This window comes from Phascolarctos cinereus, unplaced genomic scaffold, assembly GCF_003287225.1.
Source record: "Phascolarctos cinereus isolate Bilbo 61053 unplaced genomic scaffold, phaCin_HiC Scaffold_3;HRSCAF=262, whole genome shotgun sequence".
Taxonomy (NCBI): Eukaryota; Metazoa; Chordata; class Mammalia; order Diprotodontia; family Phascolarctidae; genus Phascolarctos; species Phascolarctos cinereus.
The window spans coordinates 182,145,545-182,170,606 of record NW_027555736.1 but is presented as its reverse complement, the minus strand read 5'-3'; the positions used below and the strand labels follow the sequence as shown (position 1 = coordinate 182,170,606).

Genomic DNA, 25,062 nt, shown 5'->3' with positions numbered 1-25,062 from the left:
TTTGTAAAATGGAGCTGGACTAGCATCACACAGTATGTTAGATGTCCTACTAAGTGGCTTTATCACCCAGAAATGTGATAAGTATTGTATATCTTTATTGTCATCATTGATAAAAATTTTTAACAGACCAAATAAAAATGTTAAAACAACTCTGATCCATAGGGTACTACATTGTAGATCTTCCACCAAATTGATGTTAAATGACTCTTCATTTCCAGCTATTCTATCAATTCTGAATCCATCTATTTGTGTTACCATCTAGGCCACATATCATCTTTTCAACAAAAAAAGAGCATGAAAGACTTTATCGAATGCCTTGCTAAAATCTCTATCTATATTGTGCTCCTGACCTACATCCAGTAGTAATATCAAAAAAGGAAATGAAGTTTGTTTGCCATGAAATTTCTTCATGAAGCCATGAGGGAATCTTTGTGATTACTACTTCATCTAAATATTCCTTAACTACCCCTTTAAAAATTTTTTTTTTTAGAATTTTGCCAAGAATAGGAGTCAAGTTCACTACACTGTGGTCTACAGACTTCATCTCTTTCTTGGAAAAAAAAATTTGCCTTTCTCTAATCCTTCAGTATTTCTAATTTTCTCTACAGTCTTACAAAAGTCACTCATAGGGGCTGAGAATTTACACTTACCAAATCTTTCAGTAGTCTTGGATGTATTTCACCTGGGGCTTATAAACTGAACTTATTAAGAGCAACTTATTAAGACTAACTCCGTGGGGCAGTGGATAGAGTACTAGAGTCAGGAGGACCTGAATTCAAATGTGGCTTCAGATCAGACACTTGACCCTTCCTAGCTATGTGACCCTGGGCAAATCACTTAATCCCAATTGCCTCACCAAAAAAAAAAAAGTAACTAGGTATTCAATTACTATCTCTTTACTTATCTATTAGGCACTTTTATTGTGTCCTTTCCAGTCAAAGGACCATCGCCCTTAACAGAGAAGAAAGTAAGAGTTGAGTAGCTCCACTTTCTCTCAGTAGTTATCATTGTCCCATTCAACAATATCTGTTCTTTAATGGTTCTCTTTTCTGTAACGTAGGAGGAAAAAATGCAACCAAATCTCCCAAAACCCAAATTTAAAAAAATCAATCATTAACAAAAATCAATGCTCCTTGTTGTGCTTTGGTTTCCTTACCAGCCTTACACCAGAAAAATTGAGGAAGGTTATCAGAATATTAGATGGACCCCTTGTGGCAAAACTACGGGAGAGTATGGACAATACTTACCTGGGAGAGGCAGACATCTATGGGTTGTGACTTGTCCTGTTGGAGGTACTTATATCGATTGATAAGATTACAGGTCCATTTGTGTATTTAAATGTCACCATGAATCTTTCTATTGCCTTTTGGATGATTTATAGTTCGAATTTTTCAGGGAACTAGCATCACTGAGAACATAGTGGTGTTAATGAGATGAACTTTTGCTGCAGCAAGTCATTTGAGATCATTGAAAATACATTTCTGAGTCTAGAAGACAGGAGTTCAAATCCTCAAACACTTTACTGGCTGTGTGATCCTGAGTAACTCCTTAATCTTTGGTTGCTAGTTTCCCCATCTGTGAAATGGGAATATACCGCCTACCTCCCAGTTGTAAGAATCAAATGAAAATATTTGAAAAGTGCTTAATACAGTGCCTGGCACATAGTAAGCACTTAATAAATGCTTATTCCTTTTCCTTCCTTCAAAGGATCTAGGGCTGACAGTCATTTGATCTCTTTCAGCCTGTTTCCTCATCTGTAAAAAGGGGAAATCTTAGCATTGACCTCTCAGGGTGTTGTGAGGATCAAAAGAGATAACATGTATATAAGCACTTTGAAAATCTTAATGTGCTATGTAAAATGCTAGCTAGTAATATGGACAGAAACCTTAGAAATCATTTAGTTCAATATTCTCATTTTTATAGGTGAGGAAATTTGAGTCTTTGTCTTAAAATTTCCTGCTTTCCTACTTAAAACCTCCTGCTGGTACTAGATGACATGCCTGTTCTCAAATGACTGTAATCTAATATTCACCTTGAGGGTACAGATTATAGTTTTTGCCTTGTATCCTTAGAGCCTTGCACATACTAGGTGCTTAATGTCTATTGTGTTAACTTGCAGACATAGGCAGCAGGGTCATTTTCCCAATATCATCTATTCCATGACAATTTAGGAGCACATATAACTCCAGGCAGATAACAGTCCAAAGTATCCTTCCTTTCCACATACACTTACTACATGGTGGGCTCACAACATACCTTCCTACTCTCCCTCAATCTCTTTCAGCCTGTTTCCTCATTCGTAAAATAAGAGATAATAGCACAAACCTCCCAGGTTGTTGTGGGGATCAAGTGAGATTACACACACACACACACACACATACAGATACACATACATATACATATTTACACACACACACGTAGCCACTTCGCAAACATTCCATTTTATTTAATGGAAGCCCAAGCTTAAGGAGAGGTCTTCTATAAGATAGTATCTACCTTATCAGTTCCTAAGTTTCCTCATCAGCATAATAGCTAGACAGATTTGCCATTTTCAAAAAATTATCCAATCTCACACTAAACTTCTGCTGAGCCTCCGACCTGGAAGTTGGTCGAAGTGATCCAGACATAAACTATCTGATATTGGATAACCCCTTTGGGTAGGCAGCTAGGTAGCTAAAGGGCTGGCCCTGGAGTCAGGAGGACCTGTGTTCAAATTCAGCCTCAGATACTTCTTAGCTATGTGACTCTGAGCAAGTTACTTAATCCTGTTTGCCTCAGTTTCCTCACTTGTAAAATGAGCTGGAGAAGGAAATGGCAAACTTCTCTAGTATCTTTGAAAAAAAACCTCCAAATGCAGTCAAAAGTCATAGACATGATTAATCCAAAAAAATCCAACCCACCAAAAAATTCTTTTGTGGGGAGGTGGATAAGATAATCTCAAAGGTTACTTTTAGTTCTAATATTTGATGAATTTAGAGGGTTTTCCTTGAGTCAGATGTTTCTGTATGGCAAGCTTAAATTCTAAATAACCAATCCTTTTCATTCAAGGTTTTCTCAATAACATTGTTTCCTTGGCATTCCGGTTGTGGGTTGTTTTGTTTTTTTTTTTTTTTACCAGCAGCATTCTCTTTTGCTAGTCTAGAAAGGACCACTAATTGGCTGACATCCTATTATAAGGCACTGTCTTGAATTTTTCTTTTAAATGCCAAAAAAAAGGCTTAAATGTGAATTTTTAAAACATATACTGTCCAGTCACAGCTATCTTTCTTTTATGGATTTGGGGAGGCAGGGAAGATACTATAAGATACTATAAGGGCTTGGGGCAGATTTATTTTCTTTCTGGATTAGAACATTAGGGTGTTTTTGTTTCATGATGTATTTAATAAGACTAAATGGTTATATGGACTTTGATTTTCAACCTGGAATGTTAATACTTAGGAAGGCTAAGGCAGAACAAGGCTCCCTGTGTTCTATTGGGTACGGGAGAGGTTAGAATATTCTAGCCCAAGTTAACGATGGGGAAATTGCTTTCAAACTATAATAGTACTGTTCTGAAAATATAAGCCTCTTGATTTCCCTGCATCATTTCCAGTACAGCTGGATCTCTGGTCGAACGCTTGAGGGAGGGAATACTAATCCCACCCTTTTATAACATTTGGGAGAAGTGGTCCTTAAACTAGCTGGAATGCTGGTCCAAGAGCAGGCTTTTTGGAATAACTGACAGCCCATGGCTGGCTCGTCATTATGGAAAAGAGCACATTGTACACACCAGATGACTCATCTGGGAGTGCTGTTCAATACTGCCTTAGGCAGAATATTTCTAGTCTTGGCAAAAGAAAACAACCCATTAACAGCAAGACTCTTGGACTCTAATTTGTTCCACAGCATCCTTAGGAGATTACCAAGAACAGTTGAGCCCGATGGATTTTGTCACATACTGGATTATATTTGGTTCTTCCAGCTGGAGTTGTCCACAGACGATGTGTGGAAGACATCTCCAAAGTATTACTATGAGTTTATAACCTGAACCCTTAAAAACTTCCAAGCGTTTTCCCAAATTGGACTCCATAGGTACTTTGAAAGAGAGACGAAGGACAGTGGGAGTGGGGAAGAAAACACACTTCTCAGATTGACATTCTTCAAGCCCAGGAAACAAAATTTTAAGACCTAGATGGCAAGGAGTCTCATTTTGGTAGGTCGGTAGCTGAAACTAGTTTGATTAGCTGATTATACAGCTCAGTCCCATGAAGAAGATGAAATCGATAGCAATATAACAAAGTCTATCACATGAACTCCTATGCACGGTTTCTCACCCTCCCTCAAACAGAATTCTACAAACGGAGTGGGAGGAGTTTTTGCTGATGACATAAAAATCCTGAAGAGATTCTAATCAATCCCAAGGAATAAGAAGCCCCTTCAATCAGCCCACTTCCAAGACAACATGGAGAAACATAACCTTAAGGCAGGGATTCCTAATTCTTTTTTTTTTTTTGGTAGTCTGGGAAACTTACGGGCCCCTTCTCAGAACGTTATTAGATACATCAAATAAATGGGGCACAAAGGAAACCAATTATGTTGAAATAGTTATGAATTTTTTTTAATGTTCGTGGACCCCAGATTAAGCACTCCTAAGTTAGAGGCAGCTTGTATGATGGAATATATGTCACATAAGAGCAAAATGTGGAGTACCAATTATAAAGCACATCAAGGAGAATGAAGCAAATATAGACCATGAAGGGATTTTAAATTTCTTCCCATTATAACAAATGCAGTTACAAAAAGAAGTCCAATGTAAACAAAGGTGAAATAGTGTCATAGATTTAAAACAGGACAGGGACTATTTAAGCAATCATCCAGTCCACCCCCATCAATTCACAGAAGAGGAAACTGAGAGTCTAAAAGGGTCTAACTTACTTACCTAAGTTCACACAAGTGGTAAGCAATCAGAGCTAAGATTTGACCTAAGTATTCAGATTCCAAATCATCCCATGATGACCCTGGGTTTCAAAACAAATTCACACTAAATGGCCCTGTTTAACCTACATTCTGTTTTGAGTCTCACTTAGAAGGAAACCAATTTGGTCATCTCGTTTACATCTGTAAGTTTACAGATGGAAACAGAGAGGAGCATCAAGCTGGGCTTTCTACTTTGAAGACATGTTTTTATTGATATTTTCTTTAAAATTTTAAAAATGTAACATTATTTAATAAATTGTATTGATATTTTATTTGTATTACACCATCATAGTTATCCAAAGTATCCCTCTACCTTCCCCTTCCAGAGAGCCATCCAATATGACAAATAGTATTTTTTAGAAGAAAAATCAGCACAACTGATACATTGAGAGTTCAAAAACATGTACAATGTGTAACACTTTAGGAATTTCTACTCCTTTTATTTTGCCATCAATTGTGTAAAACAGAAAGCTTTAGACTTGGCATGGCAAGGTCCTGGTCTTGGTTTACCTTTGTCTCTGTCTAATCTTGGATGAGCCAGTAACTATTTCACCTCCCTGGACCTCAGTCTCCTTATTTGTAAAATGAGAGCAAGACTAGATGACCAGTCTCTAAAGATCCCTGCTAATGCTAAATCACACAATCTTTGATCAAGTAGCAATTATCTGTGAACTTTTAACTTCAACCATCTCTGCATGAAAATCTAAAATTCATAGGTGACACTCCATGACAAATATCACAACCACCTTAGAAGACAGAAGGGATGAAGGTAATGTGCACACAATACTATTTATATTTGCTTACTACACTCTTTTCACCTGCTGACTCATTATAGCAAGAATTATGTATTTTTCAGCAGTCGATTTTTAACAGTATTTTATTACAACAAAGCACGTTTTATCAAATTCACTTAAATATGGCTTTTCCTCTACTATAAAGCTTAACATGCAAGTTTACTGTTGGCCTTCTTAATATAGTTTCAGGGTCAAATTGTCTGACTTTTGGAAGCTTTGATCAGGCCTGGAATTTCCTAAGAGAGAATCTAAAGGAAGTTTCAAAAAACTGATCGGTAGGCCAGTTGCAAAAGTTTTACAAGAACTACTTTTAAGCATTATCTTTATTTCTAACACATTTAATTGTCAAATTGTAGCAGACCTATTTTCAACCTCTTTGGTGAACATTAAACTTTCTTTAGATAAAGGAGTCTTATGTTTATGAAAATTTAGGACTAAAAAAAGAAAAAAAAATTGCTTTATTACAAGATTCAATAATACAAGGCAAGCCTAAGAAGTCAATGCATGACAGCAGTGGCATGCATAAACCAAAAGTTTATCCTTGGAAAGTATTACATGAATTTTATTGTAGATTTACTTTCCTAATTAAGAAGTAGCATGGAGAGAGGGCTAGCCCTGAATTCGGGAAGATTAAAGTTACTTAACCTTTCAATATCCCAGGCAGCTTCTTTATGACCCAAAGTTGGAGTTTCCTTACTGATGAAAGCACAGATTTAGAACAACAAAAAATTCTTCCCCATAACACTTCATTTAAGCAAGTAATAAAACTAGGTTGTATTTCTTGAATAAATGCCAACTGACAATGGAAAGAACTGGTTGAGAAGCACAGTGTAAGGAACAAGGTGCCAACTTGGGATTTAAAGTTTGCTACAAAAGCTCCCAAACCACTCTTATAGAATTAACAGTAATTTGTTCCTATGTCAGTGAATGGAAATGCAGCATTCATTATGGCTTTAAAACATCATAATATAAGAAGGAACTAGTTATTTGAGGTGACGTTTAAATGAACTTTGGGTTTTAAAAACAAATGACCCTCAAATAACATTTTAACTTTTACAAAATATGACTAAAACCTCTAATTTCTGTTACTCTTCGCTTTTAGCTAACACCTCACGTGTCAGTGTAAACAGGCCCAGGACATTAAGAAAAAACCCTTTTTAATTTCAGGATAGGTTTAATCGGGTAATTACAGGGTAAGAACCATTAAAAACAAACTGTTTTATGATATTATCTGATATGTCCAATTACACAAATATGGTGTAACAAAAGTTACAAACTTACATATGCATATTTACATTATATACTGAAAAGTACCAAGCTATATATTCGTATACATAAAAGGAAATACATCTATGATGAGTTAAACTAAATCATACATTGCTCATTATAAAGAAAGCAGTTGAAGGTAATGGGAATAATATACAAATGAGGCACTTTTTGAGGTCAGGGTAGAAAGCAAATGGCACTATTTGCAAAAAGGAGAGGCAGTGTGTTCACAAAATCTATGTACCATTTATAGTGCAGCTTCAAACACAAAGGGTTTTACACTAGACAATGCTTTAGAATTTTTTCAAAATTAATCACAAAGTTTTTAGTTTAAGCTTTTAGGAACAAAGGCTAACTTTAAGTGAACCAAAGCATACCGAAGTTTATAACCACGTGGCTGCTAGGCAAACAGTAGCTTAAGGCCTATTAACATCTTTGTTTTCTATCGATCACTGTGGTCTATTTTTATTTCATGTATGAAATTGCTTGAAAAGCACATCATAATGGCATCATTTTAAAATGTAAGGTTCAATTTCAAAGACAGATGGGGATCACAGGGCAGGGTGGGACAAAAAAAATGGCATGTTTGTGCTAGAGTTTTCAGGGCTTTCTTGAAAACGTGATTGAAGTTCAAGTCAAAAAAGCAAGGGGCACTAGTGTCTTCAGATAATTCAAGGGACCAATGTTTAAATATATATATATTTTAATGCAGGAAAAAATGATAGGCTTGCTTAATGGACCACTTGCTAGGATTTTAAACAATACTATATCTAGTAAAGTACAGGATGCAGTCATAAAATTTCAACAAATATTAACAGGACATGTGTGATACTATGCTTTAATCCTCCCTTTCTTATATTCTGGATCTTAACCCGGATTTATAAAAAACTTATTGCGCTGTTCAATTACACAAAAAAGCCCCTAGTAATGACAGATATTTTAAGCATGATCAGAAAGTGCATCTTGTTTTAGTGTTACTCCAAGAGCTAGTTATGGAAATAGCTGTTTGCATAACCAATGGAAACTAGGTAATTTTAATCTTTTGTCATTTAAATACTAAACTGGAACCATCACTTTCCTTTCACACACACACACACACACACACACACACACACAATCTCTCTAAAGAATTTGCTACAATATAATCCCTGGCAAAGTTCTCAAAAATTCTTCTTTTAACACACAAATTCTTTGTGTTTAAGATTTTCACCAAGAAATAAATTATCAGAGCAGAACTAGTTTAATGTCTGTCCATATATGAATTCAATGCTTACTATAGTTGCCGGTTTTAAGTAATCCATTAGTTTTTAAATGAAATCTTTATGGTTTATATACCCCATAGATGACAAAAAAAAGGGAAACGAGGCTTCGATAATATACTATGGGGGAAAACGACTACAGGTTTTTCTAAATATTTCTTACTCCTGGTGTCCTGAGGTCAAAGTGCCTTTCCTTAATAGTCCCTGACCTGCTAGTACTAGGGTGTGTTATCACATCCCTTATATCTCAAGGGTTTTTCTGGATGGGTGTTATTCCAGCAGGTGGCGCTGAAGTGCTACAGCTGAGCTGTCTTCAGAGATCAAACGCTTCTACCCTTCAAAGGCTAGGCCAAGGGAAACATCACTCAATAATGGTAACAGGCAGGCCTCATAGGATTGTTTCTTTCCATGTTATCTGGCTGGTTGTACTTACTACTTTCTACATCACAAACAAAAAGCCTAAGGAACTTTTCAGAGGAAAGTTCAATTATAAAAAGCATGAAGGGGAAGTATAAATAAATCTTTCTTCATTTACTTACACTTTTATAATTTACTTATACTTTGGTTTCCCCACATACGGACTGATAAAGGTATCTGTTTCCACATCACCATTCTAGCTAATTTAACATAATCTGTCCTTCCACAAGGATCCAGATAAATTATGTCATTAGTTTATGGCATAGATTGATTTTCCTAGGTTTATCATGTTATTGGCATAGAAACTGGGTTTATTAACTTATAAAGACCCAGGATGAAATAACAACCTGTAACATCCATATTCATAATTTTTAATGAAGCAAATTGTTTTAGATTATAAAGGAAAGAAAGGGGAGGGGGTGGCAAAATCGTAGCAGCAAAGTGGTTAAACAAATTGGAAATATTAATGCACAAATTCATTAAAAATATTAAAGCGTATCTGTTGCATATAAAATACAGTACAGGAACAGGAGTTGCACTATGATGATTAGTGCTCAACAGAGGAAACTGTTCGGTCTGTTTCTTTCCAAAAGTATATACACAGTACAATTCCACAGCGTTTTCCTATACAGCCAGCAAGTTCTTCTCTTTAGTTGTTCACCCCTTGCTCCAACCTGAATTGTAAACTAAGCACTTACAAATATCAAATTTCATTCACAAGGGAAAAAAACCCAATCACTCTCATGTTACCAATGAAGTAGTTTTGAAAGTTAACAGTCTATTCTGGGAAATCAAGTGTAGCTGAAAATGTGACGGGTGAAAATTATCCACGGTAGCAGCTTTCAAATATATAAACTGTAAAAATGAGACTTAAGACTGCTGCTACAGTGTTGATGTTCTTGGACTTAGCTCATCTGAATGATTTTTAGTACAAAACTAGAAAGAAGCTCTTTTTCATAACTTCTATAGTTATCAATATATTTGTCTTCTTTTCAATGTGAAATAATACTTCAAGATGATCTATGTACACAATGTTGTCAGTTCAAGCTGTCATATAAATATAAACGCTTTCTTTAAAAAAAAAAGTATCTTACAGACAGATAGTGTTATATACATTGTTCAGTTTGATCTTAGGGCAAGAAAAGGAAGGTAAAAGGCTTTAATATGATAAGTAAAAAGAAATAACATGACATTAAGAACCTGCATAGAAAAGGAGCTTCCAAAGGTAGTGTGATTTTTTTTACTTTCATTGCCTACAAATAACTCTTTAGGCCCTAAAAAAGGGTATCCTTTTCTCAACTTCAGTCCCTCTCCCTTCCTCCTATCCCCCAAGAGAATCTTTCACAAAGCACTCCTCAACTTGGTTAGAGTTTTCATGTAACATTAAAAAATTACTAAAATGACTAAAAATTGATTACTAAATGAATTACTAACATACTAAAAAATGATCTCTGGAGTATTACACAATCTGTTAGAACATTATCCAATTGTTATTATCCAGTAAGTAATACACAGCAGATTTAAAAAAAAAACTTATAAAACGTTTCATTCATATACTGGATTAAGTCCCCCCCCCCTTTTTTCAACCACACCACATTTTAATGTAATAGTTATGCTTTTGCCAGTTCAAATAAAAATAAAATTCTGCAATAGAATGGTTACCAAGGGGGATGGTGGATGGGGGTAGAGTGAGGGTGGGTGGGGTAAAATAACAAGTACTAGGATTAAGCCCAAAGATTAATAAAACAGCTGAACATGATCCTAGTTTTGCAGAATGATAGATGGAGACCTAAAATGAACATCCTATTATAATTATTTGGTTATATCCTTTAACTTGCTAAACATTTGTAAATGCAATTAAAGTATTTTAGAGGAGGAAACCCCAAAAGAAAACAACTTGCTGGTTGAACAACACAAAACCCCACTTTTTTTTCTGATAATGTTTAATCAGTATATATATATATATATATATATATATATATATATATATATATATATATGAAATAAGTGTTATGTTCCCATCAGAACATCAGACAATTACATCTGTGCTTAAAAAAATTGGTCACTCAAGACTATTAGAATATCTTAAAGGTTTCAGATTACCAGAATGTACAGATATAACTCAATACAAACTGCAGTTGGAGGGAAATGAAGATGAAAATATCAATTCATTCAAGTGGAATAAAAATGCAACTAACTATACGAGTTAAATATTCAAAATATGGAATGTGACAGTAGATATAAATGTATCTACTATAGAAATGGGAAGAAAAGTTTATTATGTAATAATTCGTACCTTATACTTAGTTAAATATAAACATTTGTTATTTATACATAAAATTGATTCCAAAAAACAACTAATAAATGATTTAGTTGCACTTCAGTTTCATTTCTGATATCTGCCAAGTGTTAACTTTTCTTAGTTTGAAATCAACCGTAACTAGTGCATTTTTTGTTTCATTATGTGTCAAATGCATTCAGTTCTTTTTGAAGATCCCTTCCCCGTCACCTAAGCCATAAATGTACAAAATGCCAAATTAATTCCTTTTTAGTTGGATCAGAGTTTGCACCCTTATAATATAGCCAATAACCAGAAATGGCTTCCTTTCTCAAATAATCCTTTACAACTTTCAACAAAATGTGCCATGCACTCGAAGGAAACAGTCCAGCATGGCTGCTAGCATCTGTGAAATGGCAAGAACTGACGAGTTCTGCGGCTTCTTCCATGGTTGGCCCCCCATGATGCCAGGCCAGATGCCACGTCGCTTGCCAAAAGCCTCCACAAATCCAAGTTAGCTAATTCCTGGAAACAAAGACTTCAGACTCATTTTGGCACCAGCCGGTTTCATCCGGCAGCTTTGTGTTTTCCTCCGCAGCACCCACATGCCTCGCCACAGCGATGGCACAACCGCAAGGGAACATAGCAGCACATGCATGGCGCAATGAAAGACAGCGCCACCAGAGCCAACCATCGCAAGCAAAATTTGTCATCGCTGGTGTCACATGAACAGGGGTCAGAAAAGTCTCCCTCTGAGTCTGACATACAATGATACAACATGCTCTCCGCGCAGAGCATGCAGCTAACTTGGTATATGCACCTCTTAATAGGGTCTGGAGCATCCTGACACTGGCCCCTGCCATTTTCTTCATGGTTAAACCTCTCCTGGCAGTATATGCAGCGAGAACGCTCACCATCCTCTTTTCTTCTTTTTGACTTCTTAAATTTTAATGAGGAAGGCTGTGTCTTAAATACCACAGAGTCTTTCAGCGCATTTAACTTAGTCCCATCCTCACAAAAGTACAGAGAATCAGGTTTTTTACTATCTGATTTTGAAAACTCAACATTAGAGTCAGTGTCATCTCTCTCCAAGTCATTTTTCCACATGTCAGGATGCCTGTAGTCTGCATAACGACGTATTAAAATATCACGAGGATTTATTCTGACAATTTCATCTTCATCTTGAAAACTGACATGTCTGATTGCTTTCAAAGGTGCCTAAAAGGAAACATAAAAATTACAAAAGTCAAAAGAACTCAGAAATTTTGATTTGAAAAAAATACTCTCTAACAAGAGATCAAACTTCAGAAAAAGGAACCCTCTACCCTTCTCAACTCAACATCTTACATTGTGAAACAGTATAAAAAACTTCTTAAAGAAGGTATTTTTGGTTTGTTACTATGGTGGATTTTTTTTGTTAATGTCAGTTTTCTTATTATCTCACTTTATGGACAGGAGTTTACAGCCAGCTATGACAAGGGAGACTTGGGGGAAAGAAAGGGATTCACATCACCATTACCTAATGGCAATCTGGCTCCAGCAAAACTTTTAACACCACCAACCAAAAGATGATTAAAATCATCAAATTTTCAACAAAATCTCAATTTTTAAATAAAACAACATCACATTTTTAATAAGGTTTCTATTTAAAGGAATTCATTAAAAAATAAAACAAAACTCAAGTCCTATCGGAATATTATGTGTTCCAAGACTTAAAGAATAAGATTGTTCTGTTAGAGTAAAGACACAATTTTTCTTTTTTCTTTTGCTTTTTGGTGAGGCAACTGGGGTTGAGTGACTTGCCCAAGGTCACACAGCTCTGAGGTCATATTTGAACTCAGGTCCTCCTGACTCCAAGGCTAGAGCTCTATCCACTGTGCCACCTAGCTGCCCCCAGACACAATTTTTCAACAGCTATGCTATAACTTTGGGGATGATTAGGTAGATTTGGCATGAAAATTGTCACTGGCTGATAGATATTACAATCTTCTTAATTTAGAACAAAAGTGAACACATTTATTAGGGGCACTGTCCAGTACTCAATTTGTCAACTAAAAATAATATATTTAATCTGATGACTATATATAAACAGGGTCCACAAAGTTAAGGGAAAAAAATCCTTGACTCTATAAAGAAATAAATTAATAAGCTGTCAATTTATGGTCTGTGACTGCCTCAAAAGAGAAGAGCAGCAGATACAGCTCAGTCACCACTTCCTGAAATCTACAAAGTCCAGAGTAGGCTTTAAGCTAACCCAGAAGCACCAACGAATTTGTCAATTAATTGTTCCTCTCTGTTGTGAGCATAATCTGGCTTTAAGTCTTTAGCTGATAAACACAGAGAAATATACACATGCATACTTCATATGCTAAAATGAAGCATATAACTCACTTCCGTGATCTGGGGTCAGAAGGAAAGGGGGGAGCTGGTAAACACTGGAATCTGTAGTAATTTGAACGTTGCTATGTGGTGCTCAATTCCCACCGTGCCTGCCCAGTAATGGAAGCAGCACTGGCTCTCTCCCAGTTTTAGTTTTGAACTTATGATAAGGTTTTTAGCAGTGTAGTGTTACTCTTCTCTTTTTCTCAAGTATTTCAAGTACATTTTAGGGCTTAAGATACTATGATAAAATTTCATTCCTTTAAAAATATTACTTTGGATTTTTAGAAATTCTGGAGATGTATCTATTCTTGACACTAAACTTAGAGGGATACACAAGAACAATAGCTTCAAATAAATCCTAATAGGCTTTACCTTATATAAAGTCTGTCACTAGAAAACTCAAATGTAAAGCTAACTCTAAAATCTGTTACTTGAGACCTCAGAGACTCAGGGAAATAATCAATTATAGCAGGAAACTAAACTGGCTTGATGAAAGCCTTTCAAACATATTTCTTAAAGCGACTGAATTGCGTGATAAAATATCACCTCCTGCAATTTTTACTTGTATATTTCAATGTAAAAGAGTCATATTACGAAACAGTTCATGGTAAACAGGTAATTTACCCGATTTTGGGATTTCAGATTTCCACACTCCTTTGAAACTGGCCGATGCACATAGGCCCCAGATCTGGCCTGAAGGGAAGTATCCAAGTCTGGCTGGTTGAATGCTACCTATAATATTAAACATTTTGAATTGAGTGACAAGAAAATGGAATCCTGTTTTCTACTAAAACATCAAAATTAACGTGTTTTTCATTACTGTTTAGATTTTTAATACTACACAAATAATTTCTAGCAGATTTGACAAATTTGCTTCTAATTAAAAGGTTTATTTTATTTACTGTTTTTCCTTTTATACTGCTATTCTTAGGCTGAGAATAGAGTTAATTATTGAGTATACAGTTAGTTGTCCCAATCATCTCCTCTATTTCTTGGCTAATTTCAGTCTCATTCGCATGACACCAAGCAATAGGGGGAAAAGAATTAAACGATCCATTTTTAATTCTGATTGTAAAGTCCACTGAAATTCTGAGTTGCTTAAAACTAATGGCTAAAGAAAGGACTTTTACTGATAAATTAACATAAAACTTGAGAATAGTCTGTATTTCCTTTTCATTTTTTGAATCATTAAGTTTTAGAGTTGGAAGGAACTTTAAAAATCATATGGCTCATTTGTTCAGTTTAGAAAGAAGATATCTTCTTTAGTTCCATTATCTAACAAATATTTAATGGATATGTGTAGTGTGTTCAATAAACTACAGCTGTGTACTTTGGGGAATGCCATGAAGTAAAAGGAATAATTTCTGCCTGCAAGAACCTTGTACTCTACCCTTTAAAGCACAATTCAGATTTTTCTGTGCACCCCCTGGTCAAGAATAACCTTCCCTCCTGGAACCTCACACACTACCTTGCTTTGTAACTTTTAATACATTATTGCGTATTATAATTATCTCTGTTTATATCTCACCCCCTTACTGGAAGCTGTACCTAATCTAATCTTTTTATTTACCTAGTTCCTAGCACAATGCTTTGTTCCCAGTAAGTAGCACTTTCAAAAGAAGCCCCACTACAATTTTCCCCTTTACTAACTTTTCTCCTCACAATATAGCCTAAAACACAACAAATTTTCAGGAAAGCAAGGAAAAAGTGCATATTTGAAGCACATATTATTACAGATTGACCAATTAATTCATAGGATCAAAGATTTAGAGCTAGAATGGAACTCAGAAGCCATCTAGTCCAATTCCCTCTTCTTACATGAGGAAAATGAGGCCTAGACTAGCTAATGACTTGCCTTAGGTCACACAGTGTTTAAACACCAGAGGAGAGATCTGAACCCAGGTCTTGGTTATCAGAGTCAAAGCTCCAATACCCCCTCTATGCTTTCATGGGGGTACTGCCAGACTTTTCCTAACTTCATTCCCACAAAAAATAACATGCCTCTAATATGTAACAAAAATCAAAAGAGAAATCTGCCTTCAGAAATCCGTTCATTCTTCATTCTTTCACATTTACTGAGTCTCTATATTGGGCACTACAGATACAAAGAGAGAAATGAAGAAGTTCCTACCCTCAGGAAGCTCACATTATACTGGAAGGAACAACTTGAACACAAACACATAAATATAAAATATATAAAGTAATTTTCAGGGCCAGGGGATAGGTGAGTGAGGCTAGTTATCAGGGAGATCAATGTTCATTTATTTACTCCTTCCACTAACTAATTCCTACCTAACAAAGATGAATCAAATGGAGAATCAATCTATAATATTTTTGCATATGAATTACTAAATTGTTTTCATTTTGTTGGGAGTTTTTAATATCCCTGAGACTTAGCAGACATAGTTGGTGTATAATTAATTATTCAATTATCCCAGGTCAATGAATCCAACCTTTTTGTGTTTGAGGCTCTTCTCAGATACTGATTGTGAAAGTAGTTGTACTACTATTAGTATATGATAATTTAGAAAATACATAACAACATAAAGCTCCTATGCATGCTGTAACAATATTAAATTAATTTGTACTTTATTAATCACAACAGTATACATATAGACATACATACACCTGAAAAACAGTAATTGCCAACGCTTGATGAGAATATGGATTCATAGACATTTTGCAGTAACAAACCAGTGTTAGGAATATTAGCAAAATTTGCCTTCACTGACGTACTTTTTTAAACAAAGCCATTATTTCACCGTGGTTCAAAGAACTGTCTGAAATGCACTCCAATTTGGCAATTTCATTTTCAATGTCTGTTTTAGTGCTAATATTCTGTGATTCTAGCAGTTTTAATTGCAGCAACTGTATAATTTCAAGACAAACAGATACAAAAAAACTACCTCTGTTCAAATGATTATGTGGAAAAACAGAGTTGACTGGTAACTCCTTTTGCTTTTTTGTTTTACGCCAAACCATCACAATATGGTTTTTCTTCCATCTTCTACAGTTTAATGAGATTCTTTTACATGTTTAAGCAAAAACAAAACTATGCAAAAGTCATACGCAATTCTCCAATATCTAAATATCATTACTGTACTTCTATTTTAGAATCTCTTTAAATGTGCTTGAAAGGTATTAACAACGTGAAACTATATACAATTGTAAAGAAGTGCATCATCTAAGGCAAAATGTAAAAACTAGTATGACCAATGTTTGTAATCTTTAAATAAAAATACTTGAACCTAACTACTCTCAAAATGATTCTGTTGAAACTTAAAGAGGTAAAAAGAATACAGAATCTTTCCCAAAAATGAAGAGAGGTTGAAGAAAACATTAAGTGTAGCCCTGAGTACAACTTCACTTACTAAACTGAAAACGAGTGTTTTAAAGAACCACCAAAATTATAAAAGCATAACAAGTCTCAGTAATCAGAAACAGAAAAGGGTTTAGGACATATTGTCTTCAGTACTTTTCAGCAACATATTCATGTTACGTAGAAAGAAGGCAATAAAAATACCTGAAGAAGAACCTTGAGGGGCAGCTAGGTGGTGGTGGTGCAGTGGATAGAGCACTGGCCCTGGAGTCAGGAGCCTGAGTTCAAATCTGGCCTCAGACCAAACATTTGACACTTTACTAGCTGTGTGACCCTGGGAAAGTCATTTAACCCCAACTGCCTTAAAAAAAAATAACCTGGAGATATTTCATTATGCAATTTTCACATAATTCACAGAATGTCAGAGCTGGAAGGTATATAGAATATAGTCCAACTCCCTTATTTTTAATAGGAGGAAACTGACATGCATGGATGAAATGATTTACCTAAGATCACACAGTTGTTAAGCGGCTCAAAATTTGGCCACTCAAATTAGGATTTAAACCTGATTCCAAATTTGAAGCTTTTCTCACTATACTTTAAATGCTCCATTTTAACATGGTTTAGTTGTATGGACACCAATGAAAACTTTAGATCAAGGTTCCGATATAGTAGATAAACAGTAACTGACATTTATATAATATTTTAAAATTTTCAAATTGCTTTGCATCCATTAACTCATCTGAGTACTCTATCCACAGTCTGGTGCTGTCTTCCTAATCAAATCCTTCAATAATGGAACTATAATCCAAATTAAAGGGCATGTCCAAGGAAACCCAAATAGGCAAAGAGTTGCTGAAAGCAACCTATTTCATGTATGGACAGCCCTAACCTTTATCAAGTTTTTTTCCTGAAATTGAGCTAAAACCTGCTACTCTACAACTTCTGCTCATCAGTCCTAGTTTCTGCCTTCTGAGTCAAGTGGAGAAATTTTAATTCATTTTCTATATACTTTTTTCCAAATACTTGAAAATGGTGATAATGTGACCTGTGTAACCAGTCACCTCACCACTCTGGTCATGCTCATCAGCATATGCCACAGCTTGTTAATGTCCTTCCCAAAATGTGGCTCTCAGAACTGTCCATGATACTCCAGGTGCATCCTCCAGGGCCCAGGCTCACTAACACTGTCCCTTCTCCTAGTGGACACAATGGTTCTCTAAATGCAGTCATGGGTAGCATCACCTCTTTCTGGCTGCCATGTCACACAAGGTCTTGCAGTCTACTATAATCCACATATCTTTTTTCACACAAACGGCCACATAGCCATGCCTGTTCTGTCTTGACTTATACAACTAATTTTTTAAAATCTGAGTTTAAGATTTTACATTTATTCCTTTTAAATTAACTTGTTATTATTGTTATTAAACTGGATCCACTGTTTTAAACTGTTGAGATCTTTTAAAATCCTATATGTCATTCAATGTGTTAGCTATTTATTCCTCCTAGATTTGTGTTACTTTCAATTATGACAAGAATGCATGCCATCTATGTCTTCATTTCAGTCAGTGAAAAAAAACCTGAACAGCAAAGGATCTATGTAAATAAAAATGACTAGATCCTAAGAAACTCATTAAATTAGTTGTCTAAATATCAGAGTGAATTTTTGCTACTGCTTTAGATAAGACAGAAGAATAGACTATGATCTCTTAGGATGTGTGTGTGTGTGTGTGTGTGTGTGTGTGTAACAGAATAAGACAAAAGTATATACTATTACATATTTATCCTCTTAATAATTTAACAAATGATAAAGGCGTATTATCTTCCTACTTGATTAGCTTGGCTCTGCAAGAACACTCTTCTGGAATTCAAATCTTCAAAGGGTGAAGGCCTTATGTTTGAACTTCTATAGGGCTCATTGGTAACAACAGTTTCTGGCTGGAAAAAGTGATCTTTTGCAAGAGAACTGGAAGTATCATCTTCTGTTACCTATGAGAGAAAACAAAACTCTGTTATATTCACTGGAATGATTATTAACAAGTTCTAAAAATACAGGAAAAAAGTTTATGTTTGTTCAAGACAAGAAGTTCCACTGACAAGCTCATTAGGTAAAAATTAGCGGAATGCTATAGACGTAGTATATGTGGATTTTGGAAAAATATTTGATAAAAAACTCTTGCGCTTTCCTTGTGGAAGAAATAGAGAGACTCTGCCTATGATGACAGTATAGTTACATAGGTTTAGAATTCGTTAAATAAATGGATCCAAGGCATATTCACTATATAAATATATATGTGTGTGTATATATATATATATATATATATATATATATCTCACGATATATCTATATCTACATTATATCTATATTTATATCTATATATCTATCTCTCAAGTTGGCAAGAGTTTTCTAATGTGGCATTCCAGGGATCTGTCCTTGGTCCTACACTGTAAAAACTTGTTTGCTAATTACATGGATAAAGACAAAGATAGTCAAATAAACATTTATTAAGCACCTTATTATATGCCGGGCACCATGTTAAGCACTGGGGATACCAAAACAGACAAACAAAAACACCTACCCTCCAGGGGCTTACAATCTAAATGGGGGAAGACAACAAACAAAAGGAGCTGAGAAGCAGGAGGAGAGGAAGGAAGGTACCAGATACTGGGGCATAGTAGAAAAGTCCTAAGGTAGCATAACCACGAGAGAAATGAGGAGGCATGCTTATCATATTCGCTAGATAACACAAAGTTGGGAGGGCTATTTACCATGGTGGATGACAAAGGCAAGACATAAAAAATTCTCCATCAATCAAAAAGCATTTATTAGGCATTTATTATGAGCCAGGCACCCTGTTAAATGTTGGGGACATGAAGGTAAAAATACTTTCTTCTCTCGAGATCACATTAACTGCAGAGGAAAAATGCCAATAACTATGATGTGGTTGAGGGTGGGGGGTGGGGAGGGTGGGAGGAGAGCAAAGATAGTAGAGTAGAAGGTAAATGCAACTGGGATTCCCCCCACAACTCCTCCAAAGAGAGGTATAAAATATACCAGACCAGGGGGCAGCTAGGGTGGTGCAGTGGATAGAGTACCGCCCCTGGAGTCAGGAAGACCCGAGTTCAAATGCAGCCTCAGACATGTAACACTCACTAGCTGTGTGACCCTGGGCACATTGCCTCAAACACACACACACACACACACACACACACACCCCCAAGACCAGACCAAATACTGATGGAGAAATCCATTAAAAGCCACACTGACCCACTGACCCCTTTGTTTGGGCCAAGTCTGCATCGAGAGACAAAGAAGTCTGCAGACACTGTGGACAGGGTTGGGGTAGGAACCTAGGGTGAAGCACTTCAGTACCCTGTGAGATGTTGCACATCAGCATAAAAAGAGGTCCCAGACTCATATGAGGGCAACCCCAGACACATATCACAGCACTTCAAGGCGAACAGGTGCCAACTGGCAGATCTGTCACTCACCACCCAGTCTCAGGTCAAAGATCCAGGACAGAATGAGAAGGGGAATTGTGCTCGACAGTGGCCTTCCCCACGAAGCAGGCCCCTGGGCCTGGGCAGTGTACAAAGAAAGGAGGAAGTTCAGAAGCCAGCAGGACTATGGCTAAGATGTCAGGCACAAAACAGGGTTTAACTTCTCACAATTATTCCAGACTGCAAAGAAATAACCAAGGCAAGAAGCCCAGATCAAAGGAGAGTCTACAATTTTCCCACTTTGAACCAACAGCACCAGGCTATGCTTGCACAGACTCAAATCCAGGTCAGGAACTTGCACGGCTCAGACTAAGGGGACAGCAATGAGACTTTGCCTTGGATCAGACTCCTCTGAGAACACTGAAAGTCTGCCAGGCCCTCAGCTTGTCCCTGAGATCCTGGAACACTCAAATACCACCAAAAGGCAGTCACAGGGCTAACCCAGACCTTCCCTCCAAAAGTATCACAGAACCCAGCTTTAATGTCAAGTCCAAAGTCAGGAAGTAGGCTGGAAGAATGAGCTAACAAAAAAAGAACCACACTCTAATGAGTTATTATTATACTGAGTGGCAGAGACACTCAAGATACAAATGCAGAAAAAGATTATGACTCCAAAACATCTACAAGCAATACCTCAGAGAAAAAACAGTTTGGGCACAAACTCAACTAGAATTCCTGGGAGAGATGAAACAAGAGATTAATTTTTTTTTTAAATGGAATGAGAGTGCTGGAGGAAAAAATTCTGGGGAAAATGTTAGCTATGATAGAAAGAATTGGAAAGGGAACTATTAATAGCTTAACGGAAGACATGATCTGAGCTGAGACTTAATGTAGCCAGAAAAACTAAGAGGCAAAGGTGAGAAGGAAGGCTATTATTCCTGGAATGGTGACAGCCTATGAAAGTCATAGACAGGAGATGGAACATCATGTGTAAGGAATAGTAAAGGAGGACAGTATAGCAGCAGAGAAAGAGAAAGAGAGAAAGAGAGAGAAAGAGAGAGAAAGAGAGAGAAAGAGAGAGAAAGAGAGAGAGAGAGAGAGAGAGAGAGAGAGAAAGTATGTATGTATGAAGTGTACTAAACTGTTATGAAGACTGAAAAATGAAAAACAAAAACAAAATGGCCCTGTTACAAAACAGCTCCAAATGTCAAAGGACTTCATATTTGATCCTGGAGGCAAATGAGAGCCACTGGAGCTGAATGAGTAGGACGAGTGACATAGTTAAGACTTATACTTTAGAAAAATTGCTATGGCAGCTCTGTGGAGAGAGATGTGGGGCAGCGAGACCAACAAGAAGGCTATAGCAGTAGTGCAGGTAAGGGGGGATGGGAGGCACCTAGATGCAGTGAACAGAACACTGGCCCCGAAGTCAGGAAGACCTGAGTTCAAATCCAGCCTCAGACACTTGACACTTACTAGCTTTGTGACCCTAGGCAAGTCACTTAATCCTGATTGCCTCACCCCTCACAAAAAAAAAAAAGGTAATGAGAGACTGATTTAGGATGGTGGCTACAATTAGTAGAGAGAAGGATACAAGGGATATAGTAAAGTTAAAAACTACAAGATTTGTCAAAAGATTGGATATATGAGAGTGAGTTAAGAGCTGAGGATGACACTATGGCTGCAAGCTTGGGTGACTGGTAGGGTAACCCTTAAGAGTAACAGGTAAGTCTGGAAGAAGGTAGGGCTGAGGAGAATAACGAGCTCTTGTATTAGGCTGAATCTGAGATGCCCATGGAACATTCAGATCATGACATCCGAAAGGCAACTGGTGACCTGGGACTGTAAGCGAAGGACAGAGACTAGACCTAGACATATAGATATGGAAATCACCTGCAGGGAGATGATAAATAAATGTGGGAATTGATCAGATTACTAAAGTGAGAGAGATCAGCAGCAAAAGAATCAGCAAAGGGAGACAGGAGAGCCAGGAAAGAGCAGCATCATGAAAACCCAGAGAAGACAGAGTGTCTAGGAGGAGAAGGAATCAAGGGAGGAAAGGAAAGGAGCAAGAGTTTATGAAGTGCCTACTCTGGGCCAAGCATTGTGCTAAGCACATCATCATCATCATCATCATCTGTGTAGAGTCTATTAGGTGCCAGGCACTGTACTAGACACTTCATTACTGTCATCTCATTTGATGCTCACAAAAACTACAGGAGGTAGGTTGCCATTATCATCCTCATTTTTTATAGTTTAGGGAACTAAAACAGGCAGAGGTTGTGACTTGACCAAAGTCACACAGCTAGTAAGATCTGAGGCTACATCTGAACTCAGTTCTTCCCGACTCCAGGACCAGCGCTCTATCCATTCCACCTCCAACACTAAAGTTTGCAGAGAGGTCAAAGATCAAGAAGGATAAGAACTGAAAAGAAGGTCATTAAAGAAAATGATATACGTCGGAGGGGATGTGGGAAAACTGGGACACTAATACACTGGTGGTGGAGTTGTGAACTGATCCAACCATTCTGGAGAGAAAATGTGGAACTATGCCCAAAGGCTATAAAAATATGCATATGCTATGATGCAGCAATACTACTATTAGGTCTGTATCCCAGAGATTAGAAAAAGGGGGGAAAGGACCTATTTGTACAAAAACATGTATAGCAGCTTTTTTAGTGATGGCCAAGAATTGGACAATGAGGGGACACGCCATCAATCTGCTAAACAAGTTGTGGTATATGATTGTAATGGAATATTATTATGCTATGAGAAATGAGTAGAACGACATCAGAAAAACCTGGCAACACCTGAACTGACGCAGAGTGAAATGAGCAGAACCAGGAGAACACTACACAGTAACAGCAATGTTATACGCGGAACAATTGTGAATGACACTGAGCTCTCTTCTCAGCAATATGATGATCCAAGACAATTCCAAAGGACTCATGATGAAAAATGCCTTCTGCTTCCATAGAAAGAATGGATGACAACCGATTACGGAGCACAGCATACTATTTTTCGCTTTCCTTTCTTCCTTTATTGGTTTGAGTTTTCTACCATAAAAATGACTAATATGAAAACATGTTTTACATGACTGCACACCTAGAGTTATGCCTTCCACTTTGCTGGGGTTAGGGCCGTGGTCCCCCTGGGATATGGAAAATCCACATTAAAATTTTTTTGGCCCTCTCCTCATACCAAAGAAGTCTGAATTACAACGGTATTAAATAGCAAAATATGTTGAGATTATACAATACTATACATATTCTGTGCATTTCTAAACTTTTTCTATGTTATCTGCGGCTTCCACAGAACTCCCCCCAAATGCCCATTTAATTTCTTATGCTGACCTGGGATATATCAAAACAAAGATATGGAAGGGACAGCTGTATAACACTACATCAGATTTGCTTACTGTCTCAAGGAAGGGGGGAGGGGAACAAAGGAGGGATCTGAATTCAAAAATTTTAAGTTATTTTTACATGTAATTTGGGAAAAGTAAAGTATTAAAAGAAAAAAAAAAGAAAAGGTTATTAGACCTGGCAATTCAGAAATCAGCGGTAACTTTGGAGAGGGCAATTTCAGTTGAATGATGAGTCTGGAAGCCAGATTGTAGAGGGTTTGTAAGAGAGAGAGGAGAGGAAGGGAAGTCTCCGAGTGTATATGGCAGGGCTTTGTCGGAGTGTTCTAAGACGAGCAGGAATGAGACAAGGAAGAGCTAGTGGGAAAAGGGTGGGAGGGCCATTGGATTGAGGAAGGTGACAAGAGGTAAGAAGATTGAGAATAAGCAAGAATGGGGATGGCAGGGAAATGAGATCAAGGAATACAAAGGGGTCAGTCTTGGCAAGAGAATGACATCTTTTCACTTGAGAAAGGAATGAAGAAGATAGTGGGGGGGGGGAAGATGCTTGACTGACGTGAGATTAGGAGGAGAGAAGGAGACCTAAGCAAATGGAATCAATTTTTTTGGGTGAAGTGTTTAGCAGACAAGAATAGTGCAAGAAAGTGTCATGGGAGGAATGAGGCAGAACAATCAAGTTTGAAACAACTAGTGTGGAATATGAGTTAGTATATCAATTAGGCAGTAGCAGAAGGACTGCCTTGCTTCAATGAGGGCCCAGTTGAGATCAGCTAACATGAATTTGGAAAGGATGCAGTAAGCAGAGTTTTGTGATTCCCTCTAATGTCACTGAGTAACATGTGAATAGGAATGAAGGAGGTAGAGTTTGTAGGAGTAATCAGGGCTGGGAGTTTAACAAAGTGTGATCAACAAAAGGACAAGGGGGCAAAGAATTTGAGAGTAGAGGAGTGGAAAGGAGAAGAGTCAGTGCAGGAGGGATATTCTGAGAAAAAACTGAGTTGGTGTGGGGAAGAGAGGTCATGGTGAAGACAAAGAAAAGGGTCAGGAATTGTAAGGTATAGGGAAAAACAGAATCATTCGACATTATAATCAGATAAAGGAATTTTAGATTTCATGGCCATGGAAACACAACACATTGTGTGTGATGAACACAATCAAGGGTATGAATATCTGTATGTACAAGTTGAGGTGGAGTGGTCATGGGAACAGAGTAGCCTGAGGAACTGGGAAATTAGGGCATCTGAAAAAGTATCAATACATATGATAAAGTCCCTTATTATGAGGGCAGGAATAAGGGTGGAGAAAAACACTGTCGGCTAGGCACTGAACTTGCTGGACTAAAGAGGGAATTTCTTGGGGGTCAATGGATAATAGCCAGGACAATGGCCACCAGGATGTTGATAAATCTGAACAGTGTGAACCTCCAAGTAGGAGAGGTTGCTGAGTGATTTGATAGAGTGAAAGTCTGAAGTGGAAATGGGGAACAAGGAGTATTCTCATTCCCACTCTATGACAGTGAATTGGGAGTATGAATGAAAGTACAGCCAGCATTGAAAAGAGTGGCCAGAGATGCAATCTCATCAGGA

At 37.0% G+C, this 25,062-nt stretch overlaps 1 protein-coding gene across 1 annotated transcript in view; it reads right to left on the bottom strand.

Annotated features, from left to right (window-relative positions):
* Positions 1 to 6,904: 6,904 nt before the first annotated feature.
* SPRED1 (sprouty related EVH1 domain containing 1) overlaps positions 6,905 to 25,062 on the bottom strand; it is a 137,874-nt gene continuing 119,716 nt past the window's right edge. Inside the window, exons 5-7 of the mRNA XM_020990953.2 lie at positions 18,502 to 18,660; positions 13,977 to 14,084; positions 6,905 to 12,188 (exon numbers count right to left, since the gene is read on the bottom strand). Of these exons, the coding sequence (XP_020846612.1) occupies positions 11,538 to 12,188; positions 13,977 to 14,084; positions 18,502 to 18,660 (918 nt within the window). The 3' untranslated portion in view covers positions 6,905 to 11,537. The remainder of the gene's footprint in view (positions 12,189 to 13,976; positions 14,085 to 18,501; positions 18,661 to 25,062) is intronic.